We start from the raw sequence: 12,299 nt of genomic DNA on the forward strand, positions 1-12,299 counted from the left end.
GGTTATCAATTCAAACAAAATGATATTTTGAAATTTGTACTGTTTCAAATTTAGCGGTAGTAAAACACAATTACAGAATCTGCAAACCGTTCTGTTTAGCCCAACATATTTTTTTTTCTAAAAGTATAATATCGTTGAAAAAGTTATTTAGCTTAGCCATGATCCCTCTTATCCCTTACACTGCTTGATCTAAAGTAGTCTATTAAAGTATAATTAATTACCTTACCGTGTTTATGCCAGAGGTACACCCTCATGTCCTGATCCATCCTTTCGGAAATATCACCACAAATCTGGCTCTTTGTCAACAGACTCGCGAACATGCCAGCGAATCCGATTCAATTTGAATTCACTACACTTTGAAGCCACTAGGTCACAAAACACTTTCCAAAATGTAGAAAATAATATCCGTAGAATCGAATTTGAGCACAAAGTACACACATGAGTGTGTAAGAGTCACCACAGCTGTCGCACGCAGACGCAGAGGTGTGTGAAATCGTCAAGTTGACAGGGCGCAAAATTCAACAGTATCTAAATTCGGTACAACCCGGACTTCTCATTACAGCAAAAGCGCCTCTACTCTTAAATTTTGTACCAGTACCAGTAATTAGATATCAAAGACTATCTCAGTCACACAATCAGGTTAACCTTGCGCAAACTGTCAGGGGCTCTCCTGTCACATCTTTCCAAATTTGCACGTAAATGTAAACAATGACTTCCGAGAATAGGTCAAGGCCATGAGGTTGCTGCCATTATTTTGGTGGGGATAGGGTCTACGGTGGAATTTTCAAATGTGAACCAAGCTTTTTAAACTTATTTGATATATGTTTTCCAACTTATCAGTTAATGATTGGTGATGCATTGAAAAAACAAAACGTGATTTGTTATTACTGAATCTGGAGTTTGTTAGTCATTGACGGTTTGCCACCAATCACCCCGTTTCGGGCGATGCCACATGAGAATGGAATGCGAGGCCGCTTCACGTATTGACTCGTAACCACCTGAAATTGTTCATAAAATTGTCATGGTAGAATGGAGATAAACCTACTGTGTTGGAAAATCAGAGGTATATCAGAGGTATATAACGAAATTATAAATTGTTCATTTAAAACCTCACGCTACGCGTTCGGTTTTAAATGAAATTTAGAGCTATTATAATTTCGTTATGTACCTCTGATTTTCCCACACAGTAGGTTTATCTCCTAATTCTAACCCGGATCGTCATGGGTCGTCCCGTACGTATGGCGCACAGGTCACACATTGGTGCAGTTAAGCCACAGTGGTTGTGGGGGGTAATTGGATGGGTGACCGATTTGGCTTCTTGACTCATGAGAGTTTCTGGCTCTTTGGTCCCACACTGAAACACTTGATACGGTTGTGGTGTATCCTCGCAGTGCATATTTAACTTCGCACTGCATCGTTAACGTGTCATTTGGAATATGACCTCAATAATCCCGAGTGGTGGGTGAGTGAGTGAGTTTAGTTTGACGCCGCACTCAGCAATATTCCAGCTATATGGCGGTGGTCTGTAAATAATCGAGTCTGGACCAGACAATCCAGTGATCAACAGCATGAGCATCGATCTGCGCAATTGGGAACCGATGACATGTGTCAGCCAAGTCAGCGAGTCTGACCAGCTGATCCCGTTAGTCGCCTCTTACGCCCCAGTGGTTGTATGTTTAACAGGTATATATAAAGTTTAAACGTCTTAACGATTTAAGTTACAAATGGAATGAAAGGAAGCGTTCAGGTTTATTTGATTCCAGATTAATGATGATTCCAGATTAACGATGATTCAAAATTAACAATTATTCAAGACTAACAATCAGTAACGAGTACAGTAAGGGAATTCAGGGATGAGATAATATTTTCAGAAGTATATAGTCTTGTTAGTTATAATCAACAAATGCATTGGGAATACTAATATCTTCTCACTTGCATCGATACGGGAATCAAACCCTGGCTCTCAGTGACGGAGTACCTGCATTGGGTTTGGTTTGTTTGTCCTAATACGCACAGCACAGAAATATTCAATCTGTATGGCACCGGTCTGTAAATAATCGAGTTTGGGCTAGACAATCCAGTGATCACCAACATGAGCATCGATCTATGCAATTGGGATACGATGACATGTGTCAAGCAGGTCAGCGAGCCTGACCACCCGATCTCGTTAGTCGACTCTTGCATCAAGTATGGGCTGACCATTTTTTAACCCGGATCCTCATGGGTTCTGAGCACCTGAACTTGTAGACCAGCACACCATATAGCAGGTTTCACACCATTTGGGGAACATGCTGGTAAGCAGTATAGCTGAATCGACATTACAGAGCAAGTGTAGCTAGCTGAAAAAATACTGACAGGTTTAGTAGAACGACTAATGAGATACGTGAAGCTACTGCATAATGCGAACTTCCTGCATGTACAGACTTGTAATTGAATGTGACTGGATGTATGCTTCGTTCATTAAAAATACATTGGACTCGGTTTTGTAGACAGGCTCTGAAAGTATATAATATTTAGTATTGAGAGATCAAAATAATAGACCGATCCAGTCCTGCAGACACGCCTTTCAATGGAAGTGGAAATTATATTCCACGTTGTCATCCGAAGGCATGTCGTTAATCCTGCTGTGATGCAATGGCAGAAGCATCGTTAGTCACCATGATCCGTAGAATGATGGCTAAACGTCGGTTCCTTGTGTTCTCAAGCTCGTTTAAATTATTAAATAATCGAACGGCTTTTGTGTTCCTTTACCATCCTCTCAATCTAGTTTTAACTAATCTAGTTATTGTGGTGTTTCTAAGGGCAGGAAGATGTTGTAATTGTTAGTTGTAAATAGAGAGTGTCCTTCCTATGGTATCTGACCGAGAGAAAGCGAGGTCAGATAACATAGGAAGGTCACAAGTATCGTATAATTCGTATGTAATGAGACCGAGTGTGGTATTTTATTTATTACCCACGTCTTACATGCATTAAATTGACAAAATAGCGTATTTTTGTTCATATTTTAGTTTCGAACCGAAACCGGTTTCATAAAAAGGTTGCGGAAGAGTTTTGTACTGTAGTACAATATTTGCATGACGTCACACTGTAATGACGTCACTGCCCTGGTAACCGACGTCACGATGCATGTCAGTTGTCATCGCCTCGTACAGCCTCCTACAGTAAACTACTCCGTAGCACCGCGTTTCTTGGTTTGCAGTTGCTTCATTCGGCTAACATAACTGGTGGAAACATTGCGCAGATGTTTTTCGACGGATATAATGTCTCAGTTCGACTCACAATTAAACAGCGACACGGCAACGTTCGTAATGTTTACATTCCCACAATGCATTTAAGTTGTAGAATGAATGAATTCGCGTGTTTGTTATGAATGAAAAAAGTAGCTACGTCAGAACGTGACCTAACACTCGTGTGACGTCCGAGATCAGTATGCGTTGACCACGTGGGAAATAAAAGTTAATATCGTCACAATATGGCTATAATATTGCCGGTGTGACATTCATTTCTAACTCACTCAGTCTATCCACATCTATTAAACGGAACCTTGTGTTTCAGATTCATCATGCTGAAGATGCGGAATATTTTGGAGGTGACGTTTTTTGTAGTGTTTCTAAGCATTTGTGTTGCTGACATCGTCGTCAATACCAACAGTGGAAACATTGACGGTACACGAATTCGTGTGCTTGGCAGGTTTGTAAACCAATTCTATGGTATTCCATACGCTAAGCCTCCACTGAATGATCTACGCTTCCAGAAACCCCAGCCTCCCGATAATTGGACCAGCACGCTCATTACCCAGAGGCCTCCAGCATCATGTCTTCAGCTATCCAACCTTCCGACTCAGACAGAAGTCTACAGGCAAAACCCGACAACGTTCAGTGAAAACTGTCTGTATCTTAACATGTGGGTTCCTGTCAACTCAGCTTTAAAGGCTACAGTCATCTACATCCATGGTGGTGGGTTTGATCGTGGCAGTGCAATATATGAGCTAACTGACGGTAAATACCTGGCCGCAGAAAACAACGTCATCGTTGTGACTATCAACTACAGACTCGGACCGCTTGGGTTCGCCTACTTGGGACCTGACACAATTCCTGGAAACATGGGGCTGTGGGACCAACACATGGCGCTGACGTGGATTAAAGACAACATTGGCAACTTCGGCGGGAGTCCCAGCGAAATTTCCTTATTTGGACAAGGAACTGGAGCCGCCTGTGTTGGTTTCCATTTGATGTCGCCAGCTTCATGGGACCTGTTTGATTTTGCAGTCATGCAGAGCGGTTCTCCTACTGCCTACTGGTCTCACACCGACGCAGACACCGCCAGAAACAATGCTATGAAGCTTGGAGAGCTCAACGGTTGCTCCGCTGCCTCGGATCAAGATCTCCTCCAGTGTTTCAAAGACGCAGACCCGCAGGCTTTGATTGACAGCCAGTCGATGATCGCGTCGCGCGGTTTCCCCTTCGTCCCAGTCATCGATGGTATGTTCCTGTCGGACTCACCAATGGCAATATTGAAATCAGGTTACTACAAGAACACATCCATCATAGCTGGGGTAATGAAAGATGAAGCCACTCTGTTCATGAACCCCATCGTAGCCGATCTCTTACGTCCGACTCCTGTTCCTGATTCCCTCACGCTCACAGAGGCTCAGTACAATGACATCCTGGACATTGTCTTCAACGCTACAGATATCCAGCGATTCCAGGAGAATCTTACCATGTACTATGGGAGCTTGGAGACTCCAGGAACGACTCCGGACTACGTGGAACTCCTGAAGAACCTCTGGAGCGATCTGGACTTCAAATGCCCAATTATTGATTTTCTTCACTACTACTCCGTCAACAACCCGTCTTACCTCTACAGCTTCGAACATCGGATCACTCTCAACCCTCTGCCTGCTTGGGTTGGTGCCCCTCACACCTATGAGTTGGAGAGCGTGTTTGGGTTGCCCTTGGATTCAAGTTTCTCATTCACTAACGACGAGAAGACCCTGTCGAGGAGAACCATGACATACTTCACTAACCTGCCGAAGTCAGGGTAAGTAATGCTTATATTCTTATAGATGCAACTAACAGGTTCGGGTGGTAAAGATCGCTGGCATGGTTACTGCATGTACATTGATTTTCATGACGTCAATAATAGGAAGATTTACAGACAACCCCGAAAAAGATGTGAAATTGATGAATGGTGGGTTAAATAGCAAGGGAAGAAATGTAGGCTGAATATCATCATATATTATCAGTTGCTCAAATGTTGCGTTTGGTCCCCTTACCCTGGCAGGATCCTATTATGGGGTCGAAATGCCCAATTCGGCTTGGTAATGACCCTTGGTTTGTTATCAGTTTACCTTTGTTCTCCAAAAGTTCCAATAGTTTAGGGGTGCACTGAATCGACTATGAGTCGAACATTGTACACATCACTAGCATTGGGTTCAGTTGATAACTATTCATTATATGTAGTGAAACGGTAACAATATATTCTTTGACCATTTACACAGAATTTCGAGACAACGATTAGTGATCACATTACTGTCATATAAGAGTACTAACTGTTATTCGGCACTGGGTGTATTCAATTTTGTATATATCTCGCTTTAACGAATCTCACCCAAATTTATTCAAAATCTCTTCCCTTGAAACAAAATTCATTTTGGACTCGCGAATAACGAAATGAAGTTTTAAAGGGATACTTTCATCTGACCGAATTAGCAAGTGAATCGTAACAATACATCCCTGAATTGGATTCACCACACAGAAAGAGTATACAGGCTCAAAGCTGACCAGTCCGATTTTTAACACATCATAGCTAAAATGGATAGAATTATCATTAAAACGCCCGCACGTTATCAGAAATGTGCGTGCCACTGTAACTTGATAATGCCCGCAAAACTTTCTGAACTCCATTTACAGGTCCATGAACACACACACCAGTCCTTTGGAAACAGAAATATTGCAGCATTTAACCCCACCGCACCACACCCTCGCATTAAACCTCAAACAAGTTGGCACTGAATATGTTGAAGCACTGGTGACATTTGACTTGTGTTGTTAAACTAATTTCATGAAACTGTATATGTAATGAATGAGATATTTCGTCTTTACGAATTCCCAGCCAGCCAAACCAACCCGACTCGGTACCTGTGACATGGCCAGAGTACAGCTCCAACAACAGACATGTAAAGTTGGACATAATCTCGCTCTCAACCGTGCAAGGGCTGCAGTACCAGCAATGCTTCTTCATCCGCGAGTTCCTGCCGCTCCTTGAGAGGAAGATTATCGTTATTGGTAATTTCTTTAAAGCTACCCTTGTCCTCTGTGAAACAATTCATCTTTATTAGTACGTTGTTTGAAAGCTGCTACTGGCTCAAAGGGAGGTAATCTATCCACATCCAGGAATTCCTGTCACACTTTGTGAGACAGTTCATCGTTATTGGTAAGTCTTTTAAAAAATGCAACTGGCTCAAAGGGAAGTAATTCATCTTCTTCCGGGAATTCCTGCCAGTCTTTGAAAGACAATTTATCGTCATTGGTAAGTTGTTTCAATGCTGCTACTGGGTGAAAGGGAAGTAATCCGTCTACATCCAGGAATCCCTGTCTCTCTTGCGAGATAATTCATTGTTATTAGTAAGATATTTAAGAACTGAAGCTGGGAAGTAATCCATGTACAGCCGGGAAAATTTACGCTTCCAACACGGTCGGGGTCATACCCTAATATATTACCCTCAAATTAAGTCAGCCATTTCTACAAAATCGTTGCGGGAATCTATAATGGTTATATAGACACAATCGAAATTACCATAATTTATTTTCCGTTTTCAATATTTTTTGTGAACTGAATGTTTACACGGATTCTTGACTTTTCTATAAAGTGAGCTATCTTAGTTTGATGCCCGTCCAATATTTGTTTCATTCGTGTAGAAATATAAAATCATGACAATTTTCAGACATATCTTTAATCCATATCATGGATTCTGTTAAACGTCATCATTTACTCCAGTTCTTCATCCTCATCAGGGGGCGATGGGCTAGCCTAGTTGTTAAAGCGTTCGCTCGTCACTCCGAAGACCCAAGTTCGATTCTCCACATGGGTAAAATGTGTGAAACCCATTTCTGGTGTCCCCCGCCGTGATATTGCTGGAATATTGCTAAATGCGGCGCAAATCTAAACTCAATCACTAACTCAGTCTTATCAGTGTTGTTTGTTTCCCTTCAACAGGAGGAGGAGGCTCCTCTGAAGCAGAAGCTGTGCAGGTCAGCATTGCGTCTCTCCTTGTTGGGATGCTGATGGTCCGATTTCTCTGAAACTTTGGAATCGACGCAGCGCCAAAGATGCCAGAATGGGAATCCTAATTTCACTGAAGTGGCCCAAGAGGGCGGATAATTTACTCTCTAGGAACTACCTCAGCAGCGCTTGCGTTTCCCGTCAATATCATTAAAATTTTGCCTGTCATCACTGAGATATACAGATTTGAATGAAGAAGATTTTGTCCTGATGGCAAACATCTTGGTTAGGTTCAATCTGATTTATAATGTATCGTTTACCATTGTTAGATAAGATATTTTCATTAATATTAATCACAAGCAAATTAACATCGAGTTTTTACCATAGTGGACTGATTTGGCTTTGTTGCACGGTACACTTGCGATCGTGGTTTATATACGGATTCTGGATTGATGTATTGACTGACATACCTGTACGTGATGTAAAGCAAAACTTAAACCGCAACATTCTTTTAATCTAATATGCCCGATTCACAATCAGATTGAAGAAGCGACCTCTTCTCATGTTGAGAACAAATAAATAGATAAACACTTCTTTAAGGAAGAGAGCACGTATTTCACTGTCTTAATATCATGATTTACTTTCATTTCTGCAGAGTATTAATGTTGTAATGTCTGTGTTAAATAAAGAGCTACCTGTTACCAATTGTGTTTCCAGATATTTTGTAGTTCTACCATAACTTCAGTATATACTGGATTGTGATTGACATTCACAGGTACTAGTATTTGATCACCCTAACACATAATGTACCGTAATGCACTATTTTTGTTGGCCCACCAACATGGCGTTCACCAAACAACCTACCGATAGATTATAGGGACTTTGCTGTCGGCAATTACACATACGTCCTGAAAATTGGTTTAGCGATGATGTGCTCGACTCCTTGCTTGTGTAAATTACAGAAATAAGTGATAATATATGCAAAATTACTAAACAAGCATAGCAACCAATATTCAGTCGAACAAGATCAAAGCACCATCTGCTTTACGGATAAAAAATCATCAAAGAAAATATCTGTACGTTGATCCTATGTTATGGCAAGAAAGATCAAGTGATAGACTGCTACATAATTTCAATCAAGGTTAGAATATTGATCTTCAGTAACCCATGCTTGTCGTAAGAGGCGACTAATGGGATCGGGTGGTCAGGTTCGCTGGCTTGGTTGACACATGTCATCGGTTCCCAATTGCGAAGATCGATGCTCATGCTGTTGATCACTGGATTGTCTGGTCCAGACTCGATTATTTACAGACCGCCGCCATATAGCTGGAATATTGCTGAGTGCGGCGTAAAACTAAACTCACTCACTCACTCACATTTTTTTCAATATATATGTTATTACCAGATGTCGTTGACAATATAGGCATTGATTTTGATCCGGTAACGGAGGATGCATTAAAATCGAACGGCGAAGGCAAGCCTTCCGTCCACATAAATATAGACAGTTGTGTTATTGATTAAAACAAAATGATATATTCATGGCAGTGTGTGGTTTGATACTACGGATTCCAAAATGAGTGGTGGTGTTCCACTACGTGGTGTTCTCTTTCCAAACAGAGTTCATTCCAAATAAAAAACACGAAACATTCAGAATATTGGAACAGCCGTTCTGAGACTCACGGCAGATTTATTCGTTTTACAAAACCATCATTCAACGGCATTTCCAGCAAAACGTAGCACTTATATAAAGATAAGTACATCACAGAACATGCAATACAACATAATGTTAGAATAGAACTAGCCCGCCACATAAACCAGAGATAACAGCTCATACATGAGAAAAAAAAGCTCAGGAACTGTGCCCTCCAGACGAAAGCTAAAGTTCTAACTAGGATGTTTATAGTATTTACAACAAACATTGTCTCACTACAAGACAACGATGTCATAACAATATTCTAAAGGCTTTGCAGCCTAGTTTGCAAAACATTTCTGCTCAGTTTATAATAACAATTTTATAATACATTCAATGAATAACAACCCGTGAAGGTCCGGGTTAGAATATTGATCTTCAGTAACCCAAACGGGATCGGGTGGTCAGGCTCGCTGACTTGGTTGACACATGTTTATCGGTTCCCAATTGCGCAGATCGATGCTCATGCTGTTGATCACTGGATTGTCTGGTCCAGACTCGATTATTTACAGACCGCCGCCATATAGCTGGAATATTGTTGAGTGCGGCGTCAAACTAAACTAACTCACTCACTCAATGTACAACATGATATTTTATAGGCTCCGTAGCCTGGCATGTGAATGAATCAAAATCACATCAACTCACAGAATTAAGAAGTTTCTGCAACCTAACCATAAACGGTAAAATATATTAGCAAATCAGCTCTACATACCAAACTTGGTAACTACCCATAATGAGTTAAGTATTCAGTTCACGATTGACATAAGAGGAAATGGTACTGGCTAGCGAACAGTTATCACAGCGTAACAGTTATCTCCAATACATCAGTCAATTATAATTCCGGTATCTTTTCCCCAAAGTATTTGACAACAAAAAAGAACAGCAAAAGAATTTTTTTCACGGTAAGTAACATAAGAAAAAAAATAAAGATAAAGTTATGAACCCTAAATTTTTTTTAACTTAGTCGGGGGGATATCACACGATCTATATAATAGCACGTTCATGTTCACAAGTCATTAATTGTTTCATTCCCTATCAATCTACTGTACAAGAAACACTCAAATAGTCAGATAATAAACTATTCGTGGTTACTGTATGATATAAACATATATTATTTCACGAATGGCATGAGAAATTCTGAAATGGCCATTACTGCTACAGTTAGTTGTAAGAAATCATCTATTTGTACTGCCGTAATTCCCTTCCGCTTATATAAAAACACGATCGGCGACAGTGAACGGGCTGGACACATCGGCGAATAGCTAAGTAAATATGATAATTAATTCTGTTTCATTAATTTACGAACGGCAGATTAATTTTGTAAATGCCGCTGCAAAATGGCGGTAACTGTTCGGGAGCCAGTACAGTTAATCACGCTTCATCTTCATCAGTTTGCCACCACAGACGGTTAAAGAGAAGAGGGCCGATCATAGTACAAAAAAAAACTGACTGAGTGAGTGCAGTGTTTGCAATACTTATCTTTGCCAGTTGGCCATCAGGGCTTGCTGCTGCCTGAGGGCTTAAAATCTACAGGTCCTAGATGAAATCTGCAGGCCAAGTTTGATAAAATCAAACCAGTAAGAACAAAATAGACTACACTATACACAGTTTCACGCTGTTTCAATTAGCGATATCCTATGGCGCGGAGAGATGTTTTTTATTTGTTAAAGACTGGTGTTGACAGTCCTATGCACAAAGCGCTGAAATACTAGGAAGTGAAACGGTAAGTATCGAAACACGATGGATCATGGATGATTCCCGAACGTTAATGAACAAAAACAAAATGGGAAAGAAACACAACAAAAAAAATATTGACAGATAAGTTACTGAAGGCCACACGGGCCCGATACAATAACAACCGGCGCTGGGCCTCGAGGCCTGCGATTGTTTCGAACGCTGAGTGAGTGATTGAGTGAGTTTGGCTTTATGTCACTTCTTGTGATATTCCAGCAATATCACGGCAGGGGAACCCAGAAATGGGCTTCACACATTGTACCCCGGGTCTTCGGCGACAAGCTTCCAAATCTTAATACAGCCTACAGAAGCAATTATTAGCTGTTCATAACTAAACAAACGAAAGTTTAAAGCCATGTTTGATGGTGGCTTAATATACAGCAAACAGCGAACTAGTCCCTAGTTAACTGGGAGAACCTGTTTACAACTACACATACTGATGACAAGCGCTGTGTGTTTTCTCAACGCAATGTCACGACGATCTTGTGTAATGAATATGTCATGCTCTGAATGTACTGTTTCAACCTTTTGTTACAAAGGTCTAGGGTGTCGCTGACAGTAAGCGAGAATTGCGTAATCCATACCCTATTCAAGCACAGTGAATATGCAAGAAATAATGAGTCATCCTCTCATTGTGTGTCATAACAGCGGATTTTGCATGGATTTTCGACAGAGCCGTGGAGTATTGAGACGGGCCATTGAGACAGGGAAAGTTGTCGATTGTTTCATGTCGGAATATTTGTTTGTTTATTGTTTGTTTGTTTGTTTGTTTATTGTTTGTTTGTTTGTTTATTGTTTGACGCCGCACTCAGTATACTGTAAGCCATTAAAAACGCAACTGGTATTTGTTGTCCTGAAACTTACAAAAGTTCTATTGAAGATTTGTTCCTGCGATACAGAGGATGTAGGGATAAAAGGATGTTATTCTCAAGACGAAAGGAATCAGGTTATCGGTATGGTCAGCCACGGTGCTTCAGATGTGATGATTGCCAGGCACTTTAATGTGCATCCATCCACTGTAAGTCGACTCAGACAACGTTTTCGGCTACCGGGAGTGTTGCTGATCGTCCGCGACCTGGTGTACCACCTGTGATAACAGTTCGATAAAACCGCAATATCCGTTTCACACTTGCGAAATCGGTTCCAAACAGCTGATGATTAGGCAAGGAGGACAATTGGAACAAGTCAACGTCATTTCAGCATCCAAAAAGGTGCAAGGACGCCTTGCTGCCTTCAACATCCGGTGTCGTCACCCACACCGTGGTCCAACCTTATTGCATCGCCACAGACTTGCCAGACAGCGATGGGCAGCAAATGGGGCCAATCTTGGCAACAGGACATGGCCAGATGTCATTTTGTCAGATGAATCAAAGTTTAACTTTTCCTTTGCAGATTAATCGACATAAAGGAGAAAGACTTGCGCCAAACTGTGTCCTTGAACATGCTCGTTTTAGAGGGGGTGGTGTCATGATCAGACCACAGACCATCAGAGGCTGCAGACCATTCAACAGCTGTTCCTGAGAAATGTGTGTCTTTCAATGCCCCAAAGACTGCGAGCATGTCTTGCAGCGCACGGTGGACACACACGATATTGACTGCAAGTGATCCCTCCTTTGAGTGATGTCGTTGTTGCGTCACTGATGTTGTTGTT

The 12,299-nt window shown here is 41.3% G+C and overlaps 1 protein-coding gene across 1 annotated transcript; it reads left to right on the forward strand.

Moving 5' to 3' along the window:
- Positions 1-3,570: 3,570 nt before the first annotated feature.
- Positions 3,571-7,406, forward strand: LOC124259538 (cholinesterase-like). Its single transcript, XM_046693679.1, has 3 exons — positions 3,571-5,040; positions 6,115-6,287; positions 7,219-7,406. Exons 1-3 carry the CDS (start codon positions 3,572-3,574, stop codon positions 7,302-7,304), a joined length of 1,728 nt encoding a protein of 575 aa, XP_046549635.1. The 5' UTR covers position 3,571; the 3' UTR covers positions 7,305-7,406.
- Positions 7,407-12,299: the final 4,893 nt, after the last annotated feature.

Source organism: Haliotis rubra, unplaced genomic scaffold (assembly GCF_003918875.1).
Source record: "Haliotis rubra isolate DU_JTF1 unplaced genomic scaffold, ASM391887v1 Scf727, whole genome shotgun sequence".
Lineage (NCBI taxonomy): Eukaryota > Metazoa > Mollusca > Gastropoda > Lepetellida > Haliotidae > Haliotis > Haliotis rubra.

Bases quoted from the DNA above. Each gene is read 5' to 3' on its own strand.
- LOC124259538 (XM_046693679.1), top strand. From the start codon at position 3,572: ATGCGGAATATTTTGGAGGTGACGTTTTTTGTAGTGTTTCTAAGCATT. The intron at 5,041-6,114 runs GTAAGTAATGCT...ACGAATTCCCAG, and splicing joins ACTAACCTGCCGAAGTCAGG to CCAGCCAAACCAACCCGACT. The intron at 6,288-7,218 runs GTAATTTCTTTA...TCCCTTCAACAG, and splicing joins GAGGAAGATTATCGTTATTG to GAGGAGGAGGCTCCTCTGAA.